At 35.8% G+C, this 19064-nt stretch overlaps 1 protein-coding gene across 4 annotated transcripts in view; it reads left to right on the top strand.

Annotated features, from left to right (window-relative positions):
• Positions 1–19064, top strand: part of CDH18 (cadherin 18) — a 659070-nt gene that overhangs the window by 447694 nt on the left and 192312 nt on the right. For 3 of the 4 annotated variants that reach the window (XM_087961171.1, XM_087961173.1, XM_087961170.1), the window contains one exon: positions 3207–3683. In XM_087961171.1, the coding sequence (XP_087817297.1) occupies positions 3456–3683 (228 nt within the window). In that variant the 5' untranslated portion in view covers positions 3207–3455. Of the gene's footprint in view, positions 1–559; positions 685–3206; positions 3684–19064 lie in introns of all 4 variants that reach the window. The other variant, XM_087961172.1, reaches the window with a different exon arrangement.

Genomic DNA, 19064 nt, shown 5'->3' with positions numbered 1-19064 from the left:
TGTAATGAGTCTATCTCATATATTAGTTTCACCTTTTAAGTTGCATTACTGAAATAAATAAACTTTTGCACGATATTCTAATTTTTTGAGTTATAGATATCCCATGATAAAATAGAGTTTGCAGTTGTGAAAGTCCAAAATTCACCTTGAGTCATCATCACTCAAAGCAGCAAGGATTAAGAGGGTAGGGCTAGCTGTTCATAATTACTTGTGGCAGACCCTGCATGCATGCTACAGCATCTATTGTGAACATTCTTAAATTCAGACAAGTGCATGGCCAGCATTTTGATAATATATGAATCAAGGCAGTTGGTAACAGTGTGCAGTTCTCACAATGGATCAGTATATGTGCTGCGCCTGTGTGCCATCCTAGTAGTGAGACTTCATTAACTATGCAGCACAGTGCCAGAGTTGGGTTCCTGGGAAATCATTAGCACTTTTCTGCTTCAATACGCAGGAATTGGTATATTCTAATAACTTTCAGCTATTCTAGAAAACTTCATCCTTCCATTCCCACAACTAGCACCCAGGTCTTGTTTATTATTTATTTTAATTTCAGCTTTCTGTGACTCTCTTTTGAGTCCTGAAATTTATTTCATGGAGATTCCCAGGTGATGACAAAGTCCAAAGTAGCGCAGTGGAAATGCATGCTTTTCTCTCTAGCGTGAGGAAGAAAAGCCAGAGGTACTTTTAACTTCTTTTTTTAGTTTCATGCTTAGTTACATTTTGTCAAGGATAGATTCAGTATATCCTAGAGAAGCTTAGTAATCAACAGTACATGTTTACCTCCAATAATTGCAGTTAAAACCAATTGCCTTTTAAACAAGGAACAGCACAAATAAAGCACATACATCTTTAATCCAAAGTACTGTATTGTGCTAGTTTGTGATATTCGATAAAGAACTTTTCTCAGGAGTGCCAAAATTACTACAAAGTTGACATTCATTCTAATTAATAGAATACAAAAGTTTGGCTATTAGTATTATTGTCTTCCTCAGAAAGATGAGTTGTCTGTACTGGACTCTTTTTCATCACAATTAATATTTATTTCTTTGGACCTTGCTAATTATCATAATCAAAGAATTAATTCTGAGGAACCTAATGTCTTATGGAATGAATAATGAAGATAAAAGGAATTGGAGTAACAAAAGTAAAAGTAAAAACAAAAGTAAAAGAGAGGTCCTCTAAAGACAATTTATCCAAGAAGAGTTCAGAATGGTAAAGTAGAAGTGATTCTGAATTGTGATAAAGAGATAATAAAGCAAAAAAAAAATGTTTTTGAATGAAGGTAAAATGATATTTCAAGAATATAATTTATTATTGAAAAGAAAAAGTGTATCTTAAATGGTATTCCATTTAAGGAATTATTTTTTAAAAAATCATAGGAAAAACATAGGAAACCCAATAATGAATCTTATGCGACTAATTCTGTTTTTTTTTTTTTTTTTTAAGAAATGGAACTCTGATAAAGCATTTTTGGAAAAGATCTTTGCACTTTGAAACACATTCAGTAATATTTAGACTGCCATGTACAGAAAAAGAAAAAGAAAAAGAAAAGGAATAATAGGAACATGCAACAAAAGCTTTATTACTTCCTTCTGACTGAGAAAAAATATACAGATTTCAAAAGCTGAAATATCAAAGTCTGTATACTATGTTTTGTTTTCTGAAAAAATGAGATATTCAAAAGAAGAAGAATATCGTTAACAATATTCCTAATACAAGTATATTTCTAGGTGATAGCAAAGAACAATGCACATGTAAAAACACTGATCTTTATCTAACAGGATTAATTCTTTGGAAGGAAAAATGAAAGCAAAGTCTAGAAGCATTGTATATGAAGTGATATAAACTATTCACATTGTTTATTCTTTTCTTTTGAGAGAAGCTAGGTTGCCATCTTGCTGTTATTGCTTCATTTGTATTGGAAAATATATGCACCCGGGGGGCGTTTAGCTCCCTCCTTAATTAGTAGAAAAAGACTGGGCTGGTCTTTGCTCTCTGCCCTGATGACGCCTGACAGAAGTGTACTTGGACAGAGTACATACATTTGTAACCAGTCTTTTTTTCCAGTGGGAATTATCATTTTTAAATGTATGTGTAGAAAGACAGAAGAAAATTCATACCCTATCGTGGAGCTGGGTTTGTTATCAGATACTATATCTTTTCTGTGACTTGACTTTGCTATTGTTTTCCAAGAACTTGCCCAGATATCCCCAGATAAGATGTGTATCTTAAAATTTCCTCTACTGGCTACTGATTATGTATTATTTCATTTTTTCCTACCACATTACCATAAGATAATGGTACTCATGGGAATGAAAAGTTTTTTTTGTGTGTGATTTGTAGTAGTTGTTTTGTTAGATTTTGGGGTTAGCTGTGTTGCAGAATGATTAGGAGTGCCCTGGTAAGTCTAAAATCAGTCTGTTTCTAGAGTTTTATAACTTCAGCCCATCATATCAAATATCCAATTACTTTTGCAGACTTTTAAAAAGGCATAAGATTTATATTTATTTCTATAATATATATTCAGACAGTTATTTTTTAAATTATTCAAACCTTTTGACTACTCTAAAAACGTTAGAAAAAGTGTCTAGTAGAGAAGGAGGTAAATGAATTCCAATTCACACTAATTTGGGAAGTGCAAATTAGATTCAGTTGGCTCAAAAAATGCTGTGCCATGCCTGGAGATATCATCCAGGTACTGTTTAACAGTTGTCTTTATGTGTTGCCCAGTAATGTGGAAAGTTCTGTATTTTCCAGAAGAAATGCATATGGGACTGTTTCTACATTTTTTTTAAATTTCTCATAATCTGTCTTGAGCTGGGATGACAAACACTACTTATAGAGCCTTGAGCATAAACAAACATGATGTATGGAAATTGTGTTACCTGACCAGTGCTTCAGAACTTTTAATGACTGGTAACCCTTCATAAATAAAATAAATGTGTATATGGGGGCTTCATAATCCTTGTAGTTGTGCTCTCTTGATTCTATTCATCTTGACACACAATACTAATTTTAAATGCATAAATATATATACATCTCCACCCAATTCACAGATTCATTCTTTCAAAAGGTTTCTGTGGGATACTTCCTTGGCATAACCATCTAATACTGTAAGATAAATGCTCATTATTCAAAGTAGAAAACTGAGACTTCGGTTCTTAGTAATATATAATGTTGTTTTTTTTCTTTTCCACTAGGTATAAAATGTGTGGCTTCAACAATTAGTTGTGAAGATCACCAATGCTAGCAGTTTCTTCACTAGGCTTTTCATGATGTGAACAGACCAATGGGCAACTGAATCATGGACAAGCTAAAAAAAACTTTATGGACTGTTTTTTTAAATCAGTTATTTCCTTCATCCATGGGAGACTATTAACGGATTATAGTGGGAAAGAGAAAGTGAAAAACAGAGAAAGAAGCACTTTGAATTGGAAAGTGATCCTACAATGAGAATTACGAGCACATCTTGCATCTGTCCAGTCCTAGTTTGTCTCTGTTTTGTGCAGAGGTGTTATGGAACTGCACATCATGGCTCCATTAAGGTGACTAGAAATCAAACTAAACATATAGAGGGGGAAACAGAAGTCCACCATCGCCCCAAACGTGGATGGGTATGGAACCAGTTCTTTGTTTTAGAAGAGCACATGGGACCGGATCCACAATATGTTGGAAAGGTAATCTCTCTCTCTAGTGTTGTACAAATGCCTTCTATGCCACAATTAACAAGGGCAGATGTTATACCAGAGCCATAGTGGCACAGTGGTTAGAATGCAATTCTGCTGACTGCCGGCTGCCAGCAATTTGGCAGATTGAGTCTCACTGGCTCAAGGTTAACTCAGCCTTCCATCCTTCCAAAGTTAGTAAAATGAAGACCCAGATTATTGAGGGAAATATGCTCTAAACCGCTTAGATAGGGCTATGAAGCATTATGAAGTGCTATTACTATTGCTATATTTGGTAAATTCACTATAGTACTTTGACATTCCACAGAAACTATTTCTAGAAAGAACATTCTAGAAAGAACATTGTGGAATATTTCCTTATAAACAGCCAGTTATTGCTAATGTGAGGATAAATTCTAGCAATGTAATATTAGAGAATTTATGTTTGTTGTAGATACAGGAGCAATGTGAATTGCATGAATTTGAATTTCACTCTGGTTTTAAGTTATAGTAGGAGAATGTTATAATCCAGAATAGAATTAATGATTAGAGAACCACTGGGTTTTTTAGAGCAATCTTTATATATGGCTCTGTTACCTGTTTTTGTGTGTTTGTGCATTTCTGTTAGAATATCGGCTGATTTACCCAAGTATTTCATATGTTACCAAATTTGTTTTGTATTTATTTAAATTGGGAATAATGCCAGACCTTCATGATTAAGAAGTAGTAATGATGTGACAGATAAGAAACAATATTTTAATACCATTCTATAAATGTGAATGATGTAATTAAGATACACAGGTGAAACTCAAAAAATTAGAATATCGTGCAAAAGTTCATTTATTTCAGTAATGTACTGAATATACGAGATAGACTCATTACATGCAAAGCAAGATAGTTCAAGCCACGATGTGTCATAATTGAGATGATTATGGCTCACAGCTCATGACAACCCCAAATCCACAATCTCAGAAAATTAAAATATTGTGAACAGGTTCAATAGTCTAGGCTCAAAGTGTCCCACTCTAATCAGCTAATGAAGCCATAACACCTGCAAAGGGTTCCTGAGCCTTTAAATGGTCTCTCAGTCAGGTTCAGTAGGAATCACAATCATGGGACAGACTGTTGACCTGACAGTTGTGCAGAAAACAATCATTGACACCCTCCAGAAGGAGGGAAAGCCTCAAAAGGTAATTGCAAAAGAAGTTGGATATTCCCAAAGTGTTTCATCAAAGCACATTAATATCAAGTTATATGGAAGGGAAAAGTGTGGAAGAAAAAGGTGCACAAGCAGCAGGGATGACCGCAGCCTGGAGAGGATTGTCAGGAAAAGGCCATTTGAAAGTGTTGGGGACTTTCACAAGGAGTGGACTAGAGGCTGGAGTCAGTGCATCAAGAGCCACCACACACAGACGGATCCTGGACATGGGCTTCAAATGTCGTATTCCTCTTGTCAAGCCGCTCCTGAACAACAAACAATGTCAGAAGCTTCTTACCTGGCCAAAAGAAAAACAGAACTGGTCTGTTGCTCAGTGGTCCAAAGTCCTCTTTTCTGATGAGAGCAACTTTTGCATATCATTTGGAAACCAAGGACCCAGAGTGCACTGCAAGATGCTTGAAGTCCAGTGTGAAGTTTCCACGGTCTTGTGTTGATTTGGGGAACCATGTCATCTGCTGGTGTTGGTCCACTGTGTTTCATTAAGTCCAGGGTCAACACAGCCGTCTACCAGGAGATTTTGGAGCACTTCATGCTTCCTTCTGCAGACGAGCTTTATGGGGATGCTGACTTCATTTTCCAGCAGGACTTGGCACCTGCCCACACTGCCAAAAGCACCAAAACCTGGTTCAATGACCGTGGGATTACTGTGCTTGATTAGCCAGCAAACTCGCCTGACCTGAACCTCATAGAGAATCTATGGGACATTGCCAAGAGAAAGATGAGAGACATAAGACCAAACAATGCAGAAGAGCTGAAGGTCGCTATTGAAGCATCCTGGTCTTCCATAACACCTCAGCAGTGCCACAGGCTGATAGCTTCCATGCCATGCCACATTGAGGCAGTAATTGCTGCAAAAGGGGCCCAAACCAAGTACTGAGTACATATGCATGCTTATACTTTTCAGAGGTCCAATATTGTTCTATGTACAATCCTTGTTTTATTGATTGCATGTAATATTCTAATTTTCTGAGATTGTGGATTTGGGGTTTTCATGAGCTGTAAGCCATAATCATCACAATTATGACAAATCACGGCTTGAACTATCTTGCTTTGCATGTAAGGAGTCTATCTCATATATTAGTTTCACCTTTTAAGTTGCATTACTGAAATAAATGAACTTTTGCATGATATTCTAATTTTTTGAGTTTCACCTGTATGTTTTATAATATATGTTTAGATATATGATATCTAATCATATATGTTTAAATAATAGGAACACTGTGTTTGGATCTGTGTGTTTCTGTGTGTATTTCTGTGTGTTCCTGTTATTTTCAAGAAATTATGAATGCTACATATGTGAAAGAAAGAAAATGCAGTTTGCATATATGAAACTATTGACTGTTGCAAATTAGAGGGTCTCCCCCTCATGATTTAATGAATAATTCTGTACTGACAGATTTTACTATTTTGAAAATAAGTATTTCAAATCAATAAGTGATGAATAATTAGTTCAAAATCAATTTGAGAACTCATTAATGATAACGAAAAATAAGTTCACACTCACTCCTATGTCACATACTTATGCCAAACAATTTCTCTGAAATGTAACATTGGCTGTATGTATCCACATTAGCTGCATTTTGTAAGTTATGGGTTCTTATATGATCGCTAAAATAATTTAATAACCTCAGGTAGGCCAAGCCTTTTCTTGCCTACCTGAGCTTGTGTCTCAGGTAAAATAAAACAAATGTAAAATAACACCCCCCCGGGTGTGTGTGTTCTGCCCAGAGTGAAGAGGACTGCTCTCACCATCTATCTATACTGGTCAACCAATTAAGCTTATAAAAAACTGAAGATTAGTCCTCCAGTGAATGTACTGCACTATGAAGTATGTATTACTTCTGTTTTAGGAATATAGACAGAATAAGACCATCAGAATGGGTTCAGTAGCTGTTTTAAATTAATTTTGCAAACAAGGTTGGTAATGATAAGGGGAAGGGGCCTTAAAAAGATTTAAAGTTTCAAAACACCATGAAATAAAAATAACAGATATAAACCAATGCAAATATCCGTTTAGGATTTAACCAGTCCTTAAATCTAGAACAGATCTATGAGCTGGATTTTTTATCAGATCATACATCTTTCCCGTGACTTGACTTTGCTATTGTTTTTCAAGAAGATATGCCTTTAAGGGTCTAGGTATAACAAATTCCAGAGAAAGAGAGGGGGGAAAAAGTCACACTATGATCTTTATTTGCTCTAAATTCAGATGCTTTTTCCCCAAAAAGAAAAACTTAGGTCTTATTAGACTAAATAAGAGGCCCAGCAACCAAGTCCTGAGTTGTTGCTATGTCAAAACCACTGGCTTTCCTTTGAAAGCATATTATCCCTCTACAACTTATACATGATTACAAATTGTGGAAGTTTCTGGGGATAAATGTGCATATAGATGCTTCAAAAAAGGTATCTTATGTTCTGCTTGAGGTAAGGTGTGAGGGAATCTTTTAAACCTGACAGAATTATTTTCATGCAACCATGGAAAAAGGCTTGCTGTGAACAAGACTTAACAAAAAGGGAACAAAAATTTTTCTTTTCTACATTTTACTTGAGTGTGTCTCAGGTTCAGCTGCAATAATTGTACTTTCATTCAAGTGATCAGCTGCACAAAGTGTTCCAACATTTATGCAACTGTTGAATTGAAGCTGAAATCAAGATATAAAATGAAAAGGAAAGAAACAAGTCTAGCTTGCATCCTAATTTCTGTTCCCTTTTACTACCTGTTCTGTGGGCTTGGCTTGGTGGGTGTGGCAGGGGAAGGATACTGTAAAATCTCCAGACAGAGGTGGTATTTGCCAGCATGGCAGGACAGGCTAATATTTAGAAACTTAATGGTAATTGCAAACCACTTTTTTTAAAAAAATCCTCTCCATATATTTAAAATCTTCACCAATTGCTTGGGCAGCCAAATATAGTATATACAGTAAATGTGACAATTAAAGATTTTGCCTTAGTGTTTAATCCTGTTTTGTCTGGGCTTTATACCAAACTAAAACAAACTAAAACAAAAACTCTTTGGTTTTTTTAGGTAAAGTAATGTTATAATGGAATAGGCTCCCATACTTTAAAAGGGAAAGCAATTGTGGCTACAGCAGAGATAAATGTATTTATCAGTTTGACCAGAAAAGAATAATGGATGGCATATTTCAATCTTCCAAGTTGTTGATTTTTTAATCTAAATAATCCTGAGACTCTTATTTATTTGGCAGATGGCAGATGTATGAGCGTTGTAGAGTCACTTTTAGTTAGGGTTGCATGTATGGCAAAGAGAGAGAGAGATATCAAGGTTGAGAAAATATCAGAAATAATTGAACATCTTTCATCTTCTATATTACATTTACAGTATAATGAAAATCAGAAGTTTTCCTCATCTATAAATGCATCTACTTAAAAATAAAACTATAGGAAAGTCATAGTTTGCATGTAAATTGATAGTGACATTATAATTAACTCTCAAAGTTCTTTACCAATTTTGTTTGTTTGACTTTTTTCCACCTTAAAATGAAATCTATAAATTTTGATTAATTATAGAGACAAATACTTCACACAATCTACTGTCATGTTCAGTGGTGGGATTCAATTCTTTTTTACTACCTGTTCTGTGGGCATGGCTTGGTGGGCGTGGCAGGGGAAGGATACTGTAAAATCTCCAGACAGAGGTGGTATTTGCCGGTTGTCAGAACTACTCAAAATTTCCACTACTAGTTCTCCAGAACTGGTCAGAACCTGCTGAATACCACCTCTGGTCATGTTGTCTTTGTTTCTTTTGTTTGAGTTTCTCCTCTTACATCAGATTTCGATGCATTTTCTCTGCTTTTTTTCATCTTGGAGAAATCTGGATATTTGCTACAAGTTGACACCAACTGGCATATAATCAATTAGTTTTTAATTGTACACTGCTGAGAGTAATTTTTGAGTTGTGGCATCCCTATAAATTGGAAATACAACCAACCAAACAAATAAAGTTGCTAGAGCTTGATGAATTGGGTTTCCACAAGTAGATGAGGCTGGGTTTCCCCAAGGAATTTTGCAAGTATTTGTTGGAACTTGTCCTGACTCAAACCTCGGATGGTTTGTAATTTCTGAAATTCTCTGAGTTCTATAGTGTTTTATTTCTTTCTCTTTCCACTCTAATACACATAAACAATGAAAAACTGTACAATACTGGGTGGAACAAAGGGAAAAAATATAAGGGGAAAATAAGTGAGCAAAAAAAGAAATTTAACTAAGGAGCAAAAGGAATGCTAAGTGATTTCAAGGAGTTACAGGTTGCTTTGAATTCTTTCAGAGTGTGTGTGAGTTGTGTGCATGTTTACATATTTATGTGAGAATAATGTATATATTTATACAGTTATAATGTAGATAAATGTATCAATATATACATACATTATATCATATCATCATATGATATCATATCATATGATATCATATCATATCACATCACATCACAACACACCATCTATCTATCTATCTATCTATCTATCTATCTATCTATCTATCTATCTATCTTCTATCTATCCATCTATCTATCTATATTCTATCCATCCATCCATCCATCCATCCATCCATCTATCTTAAATGACATTGAGAACTCTTCTAATATGACTGTTAAAATATACAGTGATTTGCTGCCATATGGTTTTAACTGTGATACAAGTAAGGATGGAAACTACATATGAGCAGATTAAATCAAGTAAATATTAGAAGAAGTGGGGAAAAACTTGCTATTTTTAAAATTTTCATATTTATCACAATTTCTTAGTCTTTAGAGCCTTGAGAGGATGTCAGCTCCACTATTATATGCCTGAATAGTTTATTTGAAGAGGTATTACTGTATCTTTTCATCTTAAATTTGGCAGTTAGAAGGATTTATTTCAATCCTAGAAAATTTTTTAGACCTCTCAGTGGGAATGTTATATGTGGCGTATATGTATCAAAGGCAAATGATGGACAAAAGGGGATGACGAAACCGAGTATTTAATATGTTCCATTGAGATAATTTTTAAATGAGGAGAGAAAATCTCTACCAGTATATGATAGCAATTATCACTACCTAATACCTGGCTGTGTAATTAAGCCAATTTAGCTGCTTATCTGGGAATATGGAGTCTAATCTTACTGTACAAAGACCAATTTTCCATAAAGAAGGAGGATTTTTTTCATGAAGGATAATGGCCAGCCTTTTAAAAAGTTGCAATATGTCTAATAATGTTGGCCTTGTTTTGCTTTTGGTCTGATTCTAAACTTGTTTGTGTGGTTTATAACAGAGAGCTAGGGGCACTGAATCTATGTAGGTTCTCTTGAGTCATTAGAAACATGCCCTTTGAGCTTTTGGCCTGGTACCCATAATATTTCCCTTAACAAATAAATGAAGTGCTAGAAAATGTTAGCAGTTTCTTAAATGTAGCTCTCAACAAAATACATTCATGTTCAGTAGATTTGCCCATTTGACAACACATTTAAGCATGGCATGAATATATTGCATCCTTTTTGCAATGTGTAAAAAGAATATAATCCCTGTATCTGTTAGTAAGAGTTTGTACTTGGATGATGGAACATCTCTGATGAATCGTTAGCAAAGGACAGCTAAATAAAGAGGATCATGGTCCAAGATAAGCCCCTATGTGAATTTAATTTGACGGACCTTGTTTAGCCCCATATTATGATCCCATTGGTTTAAAGAAGTACATAGTTTCATATTAATATGCATTTGCATGTGTGTACCATATAGAGGATTTTTTTTATTTCTTTAACTGTAGAGAACACTTGTGGTACTAGAATTTCTGTTTTCATTTCTGTAGTTGATTTTGACTGGCAACATAAGCTTACAGAGATCATGAAGACTTTTTTTTATGGTTGGTTTACTTCCGAAAAGCAGATTCTTTATCAGAGTTTCCTTAAATCTATATTACATTCATGACACTTTAGTTACACATTTGTTATAATATATGTTTCATGCTGGAATTTGATGAATAAATCATAAACCATGTGTTTTAAAAACAAAGCTTCACTGATCATTGTTGGCATTTTTCCAACTCAGATTTCAGAACAGTAAACTTTGAAATGATTATTTAGATAATAATCGTATGAATATATTTATATGTTAGGGAATTCTGAAGAGTTAAGAATAAGATTGATGTTTATGAGAACATTCAACTATTGGAAAGTTTTGGAAACGGAACTCATAAGTAATTTGAGGTGCATTTACATGTGTGATTCATATATATTAGTATTTTACCCTGTTTCTCCAACAATACGGCCTCCCCCAATAGGAAGTCCCAGCATGTTTTATAGGCATGAAATGAAATTAAGCCCTTCCCCCCAGATTAAGGCCTATATTAAAACATGCAAAATGGGGGGAATGGTGGGGGGGCTTGCCATTAGGAAGTACTTTTGTTGCACACCCGGATATGGTGCTGCCTGTGTTGACCCTGATACGAAGTGCCCCACCAACGCCGAGGTCAACATCCAAGCCATCGCCGCCCGCCCGCCCGAAGATGCAAGGGGGGGGGGAAATTAAGTCACCCCTGAAAAGACGGCCTAGCCATTTTTTCGGGGCTCAAAAAAAAAATAAGACCCAGCCTTATTATATGAGAAACACGGTACTAATTTTTACTAACACACAAGTTTCTGACCTCCTTATATTAAGCCAGGAATCCTAGGTGGGATTTTAGTAACAATCATTTGATGATGAGTTTACCTTTTTGTAGTTATTTAGAAACCTGAAAAAGGAGGTGTCCAGTCATGTGGAAGATCCTGCTTTTTGAACACAAAACAGCTTTGGATTTCCCAAATCTGTACAAGCAGGAACTAAAGAGAATGTCACAAATCATGTAAGGATCTTGAGCGCAGACTTACTGTGCAAAGTCCTGTATCTGATAAGTTGTGGCTTAGATATCAAAGTGTTCTGGTACAGTGTTTTAACATAGTTGATTAAAGAAAAATATAGAGTTTGCTTAAAATAGTGTTGTATTGCTTCCAAGCTCATTAAAATATTATTAAAAGGCTGTATAACTTTTTCAGATGCGTAGTTATTATATTGGACTAGCTTGATACCTGTGCTTCGCTACGAAATTATGTGGTCGGGCTTCATTTTTGGGGAGGAAAATAAGGGGGGGAAATGCTGCCTCTGCTTACCAGCATCCATCGGTATTTATCTGACTAGCATCCTGTCAGTGTGTGAGAGAGTAGAGGGCTCTTTCGAAACTGAAACTGTATTTGCTGTGTGAGCAAAAAGGAGACAGCAAGAGCCTGGGCGTGGCTTAGCTGAATTGTTCTGTACTAAAGCTGCTTGGTGCTGTGAAACTAAAACTGAAACTCCTTTCTTCTGCTTGTGTTTTGCATTTGGAACATATTTCTTTCAGGTGGGGAGGGGAAGTAGAACTCCTTAGCATCAGAGCATGTTAATAATAATATACAAAATACTAATGCTCTGATGGTCATTTTGAAAAATCTTTCTTAGTGAGCACCTAGAAGCCGAGAGGAACATATGTGCCAAATTTCAAGTTTGTAGGCTTTATGGTTCTGGAGATTTTGTGATGATGCACGAGTGGTATTTCACTTTTATATAATTTTACTGGCTTAATGCAATAGCCAAGGAATGAAAAAAAATGATATAACCTTGTTTGTTTCTCTTTCCCTTTTTAAAATGGCAAGTATAGATGAGAACACATATTTATCCAGCTCTAATGTGACAATTTATCCAGCTCTAATGTGACCATTCTATTTTATTACTTTGGCAGTATTATGCTTAGGCATTTATTACATGACCCAGGCCTTGTAACAGTCACAGTTCGGGCATTCCCTGCTAGTTTACAGTGCAGCCAATCCACTTCAGAATGTTAATTGTTTAATAAATACAACCAAATGTCTTTGGTGCTTGACTAAACCTAATTACTTTATCATAGTGCAGTAATGTAGAAGGTTGCAATAATTGCTTAATAGACAAATTGGTTGGGGGAAAAAGTCATTAGAAATGCTAGGCTGGTGTATTACTTTAACATAGTTACATAAGGCAAAGGACTTTATACAATGATCTGATGATCTGATATACAAATTTTGTTGTTTTGCTTTAGCAGAAACGTTCCTATTAGCATTATAGATACATTTTAAGGCAAATTTATAGAGCCATGGCTGCATCACATGAAGTATCAGGACTCTTTTTCCTCTTTGCTAGACCAGGGTGGACCTGGCCAGCACAGGATCTATCTGGCCTGTGGGCCCGGGAGTATGACAGCCCTGTTTTAAGGAATACATGAATATATGCTAGAGCAATGATTGCAGAATTGAACCAGAAATATCATATATAACAAGAATTGTATTCATTGGGGTAAAACTCCATTCTTAGAATTTTGTTGCCTATCAACATGTTTGGGCTACCTTGAAGAGGCCATGTCAAGCATTTGAGAGTTTGCAGAACTTTGGTTAGCCAGTTCAGAGAGGCACTGAGTGAAACAACCTCCATGTGGTTTTGGAGAGTACTATATATTCAGCACCATCTTTAGCCGTGAAAGGGGAAAAGGATATGTAGTGTCACTGCCTTTTATTGGCAAACTGAACATGGCTTTCAGCTTCCATGTACTCATTCTTATTCCACTTTCTTCTTTCTTCAATCACTGCCCTCTTCAGGGACTCTGAACTTCAGAGCTAATGATTATTACTGATAATTGAAAATATTTTAGATTATTGTTTGCATAGTCTGAAGTGTGTCTCTTCATTCCACTGTATGTAATAATATGTCAGGTCTTCCATTTCCACATCTCTCTGATTCAATAGTTGCTAAGAGCCATGCTGGACCAGTCCAAAGGTACATCTAAATTAGATTGTGTTCTGTAATTCTGTAATTCTGTAATACAAAATGTTAATGTCAACCCCTCAAGCAGAATATGCAGGCAATTGCAACAGCATGCTACTGTTCCTCTACAACTGGGATTAATACTGCATAATTAATTTTATATTTTTGGTAATGCATAAGCATTATTATTAGTAACTGCTAATAGCCTATCTCCATAAAAATGTTCTAATAATATTTTAAAGCCCAATAAGTTAGTTCTATGACTGTCTGTTGCGGTAGCAAAAATCTACCAGGTGCTCTGTTTAGAAACATTTCTCCTTTAGCTGTCCCTGATCTCCTACCATTCCATTTTACTATATACCCTTCTGTAGTAGTATTATGAGATCAGGCAATTATGAGAGAGGTGTAGAGTTCCTTATGTACTTTTGCTATGCCATTTTTATTTTTATATGGTTGTTCCGTGTCTTTCTTTTTTCTCTTAATATAAGCAAGCAAACAAAAGCAAGTAGACCTTTTTCCATAGGAGAATTACTGTAACCCCTTTATGATTTGATTGTTCTTTTCTGCTTGAACCAAAACAATAGTACGTAGTCCTCGACTTAAAACGAGTTTGTTTAGTGAACATTCAAAGTTACAACGGCACTAGAAAAAAAAAGGAACATGTCCATTTTTCACACTTACAACCATTTATGGCATCCCCATGGTCATGTGATAAAAATTCAGATGCTTGGCAGTTGATTCATATTTATGACCGTTGCAATGTCCTGGGCCATGTGATCACCTTTTGCCACCTTCTGACAAGCAAAGTTCAAAGGGGATTCCAGATTCACATAACATGGTAAAATGGGACAAAACTTAGTTAACAAATGTCTTACTTAGCAACAGAACTTTTGGGCTCTTTTGTGGTCATAAGTCGAGGACTAGCTGTATAGCATATTCTGATTAAACCATAGATTTGCATTAAAATACATTGTGCTGTTGACATTATAAGTTCCCTTTTTAATGCTCTTCAAAACAGTACTTGCTTTTTTCATAACAGCTCTATTGCCAGAGCTGGACCATTGCCAAGCTGCTTTATGTAATTTGATGCCATTTCCTCACCTCTTCCCTTATTGTCCGTGCACTTCATATTAAATTATTGTTGAATGGATTGAGCATGACGGCAAAGCGACTTGTTATCTAAAATTCTAAATCATGCTAAGTCTAATAGAAAGCTGTTATCACATTCTGTCATTAAAGGTGAACATTCTTCATTAGTGGGGGAATGAAAATATAAAGTCAACTAGTACGGAATTCACATCACATCAGAAATTAATCTATTCTAAATGTTTCAGATTTCCTAGTCTTCAGATACGGGCTTATTTGAAAACTGATTTTTAAGAGACCATCATTGCAGCCTGTATCTAGCCATAACCTTATGTAGAGTCTCAAGTTTGAGAATAGGACGGAGTGACCTTATGTCTTACTTCAGAGAGGACAGTCCCTCTAACTTTACTATCACAAAAAGTAGAAGAAATGTTGGGTGGCTTGAAGTTGCTTGTCATAAACACCAAGATTAAAGACCAAACAGGCAGACTGAAGTACTGATTGAAATTGTCCCCATCTTTAAAAGATGTATTTCAATTTAAATTATACTAGATTTTTTTTAAACATTTGTATTTATACATTTAAGTGCATACAAGTGCCTGTGCATTTTTCTGCAAATCTCTATGATGGCATTTAGGAATGAATTTTCTCTTGGATGATGCATTAAGTGGTCCTCTCAATACAGGAACATGTAAAGGAAAGTCACTGACTTTAATTTAGGCAGGGAGTGAAATAAAATTGGCAAGAATACACCGAAGTCATTTAACAGTGGCAGGTATTATGATCTCACATTCATTGTTTTTGAAGATGAACTGTCATATAAAAGTGTGAAATTAACATCCTTGGGAATGATGGCAGATTGTTTCCAAGGCTAAAAACAACAACACAGGAAAGAAAAACATAACAAGGACACTTGGGAAGGGGTGAAAAATGGCAAGGTGATGGATAGAGTGTTGCAGAGTGAACCCTGCTCCTTGCAATATCAACACCCATAAAAAAGCAGATGGGATTTGTATTGTTGTGCTTTGTTTACCATTGTCTCAATTTTGATTCACCTCCAGCCCAAAAGATGAAAATTAAGTTAAGGTAGGCAGACTCCAAAGTAATTACAGATGAGATCTAATAAAGGCAAATCAAAATGGAAAGATTATAGGCTTCACAAATGGAATTATAGAATGACAAATATTTGCAGAGGATTTTTTTTTTTTTTGAAACCTCAGTAGAAAATGAGATATGAGAGGCAACAGACCAGCTGTCAAATTAAAAAAAGCAACTAGCATGGGTGGAATACCCACTGAACTATTTAAAACTGCAGGAGGGAATACAGTTCAAGTACTCATAGCTTTGTGTCAACTAATTTAGGAATGTGATCTAGAAATTTGAAGAGAATAGTATATGCTTTCAACAAAAAAGGAAAGTACAAGAAAAGAGCCAAATTATCAAAGCATTAAACTTACTGTTCCTCCAAGCAGAGTTTTGTTTAGAATCTCAGAAAGACAAAGTCATACCTGTTAATGAATACTGCAGCTTCAACCATAACAACACAAGAGCAAACAATAGATACATACTTAAGGTTAAATAAACTTAAAAAGTTTAAACTTAAGGTTAAACTTGATTACAGGAAATACGACTTCAGCAACAGAGTGGTCAATGTCTGGAATACTCTACCTGACTCTGTGGTTTCTTCCCCAAACCCCAAAAACTTTAACTTTAGACTGTCTACTATTGACCTCACCCCTTTCCTAAGAGGTCTGTAGGGGGTGTGCATAAGCGCACCAACGTGCCTACCGTCCTATTGTTCCTTTTATTTTTTTAATTTTTCTTATATGTATCCATGTATTCATAACTATGTTTTTACTTATACCTATTATCTTGTAAGCAATTGACAAACCAAATAAATAAATAAATATATGAAGAAGACAAACACCAAATTAACAAGCAAATTTTAGAAAAAGTGAGCAATATGAGATCATTTAGGTAAGAGTTGATGATGATGAAATAAAAACATTGGATAGCTTTGTATTCTTATTTTAAGCACAAAACTAAGCTAAGGTTATGAAGGATAAGGACAATGTAATAGTAGCACTAATCAGATTGTTTAAATTTGTATACCACCCAGCGCCCTACGGCTCTAGGCAATTCGCAATTAAACAACATTAAAAGGGGAAAAACTATAATAATAAAGTAATAAAAATAATGAGTAATAAATGATGGCACACCAGAAAGGGGTCCTTGATCACTCTCAGAAAAGGTCTGAGTAAAGAACAAGGTCTTCAAGGCCCTTTGAATCACAAGATTGAATCAGCTGGGCAAAAGTAAAGACAGGTTGTCCCTCAGGAAATTGGGACCTATGCCACATAGGGCTTTACAGATAATAATCAGCACCTTATATTGCATCCAAAAGCAAACTGGCAAGAGATGCAGCTCATGAAATGGGCACATTAGATGGATATACCAAGGCATACCCATTGCTGCCTGCACTGCTACTACATCCTGGTCTCACTGAACCTTCCAGGGGATCTTCAAATATTGCTTGTATAGAGTGTGTTGCAGTAGTCAAACTGGGCGGTGATCAGGGTATGGGTAACTGTCTGAAGGACATTCTAATCTAAGATAAGGATCAACAGATACACTGGTTTCTGTCCACAACTGCCACCTGCTCATCAAACAGAAGGTATAAGTTTGGAACCCCAGATTGTGTGCCACTCTCTGAGATTGTGTTGCCTATACCTATTGTAAGTATTTGTAAATAGTGTCACTCTAAGTAGTAAAAGTGCATACATATCCACATTCTCTTAGTTCTTGGAGGTAATTGCCATCCTTGCAAACCAAAGTAACCCCCAGTTCTGAAGGTTCCCAGGTACCATGGGACAAAAGTGTATTTGCTTGTCTAGATTCTCTGTTTATTTCCCTTTATCTACTTTCTATCTGCTACCAGATAGTGATTCAGCATGCTTAAAGGATCAAGAAGGGCAGAAAACTGCATATTGTCTACAGTGCATTAAAAATCCCTTGATTATCTCTTCTGGTTGGTTTCATGAAGATAAGTAATAAAAAAAAAAAAGAGAGAGAACCGATTTCGAGTATCATTTAGTGAAACAAACCTCTGGAGAAAAAACTAGAATGGTGCATGCTAAACTTATTGTCACTAAGTAGTCTACAAGCTTACTAGAATCAGTGACAGTGAATACCTCAGAGGTTCTTCAAAACCATTCTGCTATGCAGTTTCTGCTGTACATCACCAATGTGGGCAATCAAGGTTATTCTAGATCACTGATGTGGATCTTAATGGTCTCTGATCCAAAAATCCTTAAAATTCTACCACATGCTAAAGTATTTCACCAAGAATGGAAAATAAAAGTCCCAACAGAAATCATGCAACTCAGTGTGACTCAGAACACCTACTAAGGCTAAATGGCACAATTACTTCCTCCAATGGTGCTTACACTCTATCCATTCAACCAGAATACATGCTGTTGATCTCATGCCATCAAAAGTCCGGCCTGCTGCTTAAGCCTGCATATAAATTAAAACCGAAGCAGCATAAATTGAAACTTTAAAAACAAATCAACAAGCCGTCATCACAGGTACATCATTAGAATTGGTAGAAGCAGGGTACTATAATTAAAAGACCAATAACCAGGGGTGGGATTTCACTGGTATAACAACTAGTTTTGGTGATCTGTGCGTGCATTCCACATTTTTTTAAAAGCCCATTCTTACCTTCAACTGCAGCCTCTGTGAATAAAACAGCTGCGGGGCGGCAAACTGCTTTGCCGCATGAATCAGCTGTGCTCTAAACAAAGGAAATAAAGCATAGGAAAGAGCAGGGGTGGGTGGGCAGGTCCACATGCTCATTGCAGCGAACTGGTTCGGAGACAGCTGATCATTGGAACAAGGGGTTCACCTAAACTGATCTGAACTGGTAGAATCCCACTCCTGCCAATAACACAGAGGAAGAGAGTGGAATTCTTCTTTTTCTCATTCAATCAGATGGGATGATATTAAGGCCCAGTGGAACTGGTCAGTGTTTCATTTCAATAGTGTCTATATTCCACAATAAAATTTCCAAATTCCCCAAATCCTCCACAGAATTTAATGTGGAATGGATTTTATTAAGGCAAGAGATTACATGGAGGGCTAAATTCTGTCTGTGTGTTTTTTTTTTTTTTTTTCATTCTCTTTTAAATCAGTTCACTCAGCTTCCTCCAAATTAGCTCTAAAGTTGCTTAGAAAGCACATTCGCTTCTGCTTGCAAATAAATACATAAGATGTCTCTTAGTATAATGATTGAGAT

This window comes from Notechis scutatus, chromosome 3 (genome assembly GCF_049901735.1).
Source record: "Notechis scutatus isolate UNSWTSFEM ecotype Mainland chromosome 3, rNotScu1.2, whole genome shotgun sequence".
NCBI lineage: Eukaryota > Metazoa > Chordata > Lepidosauria > Squamata > Elapidae > Notechis > Notechis scutatus.
This window is presented reverse-complemented; position numbering and strand designations above follow the sequence as displayed.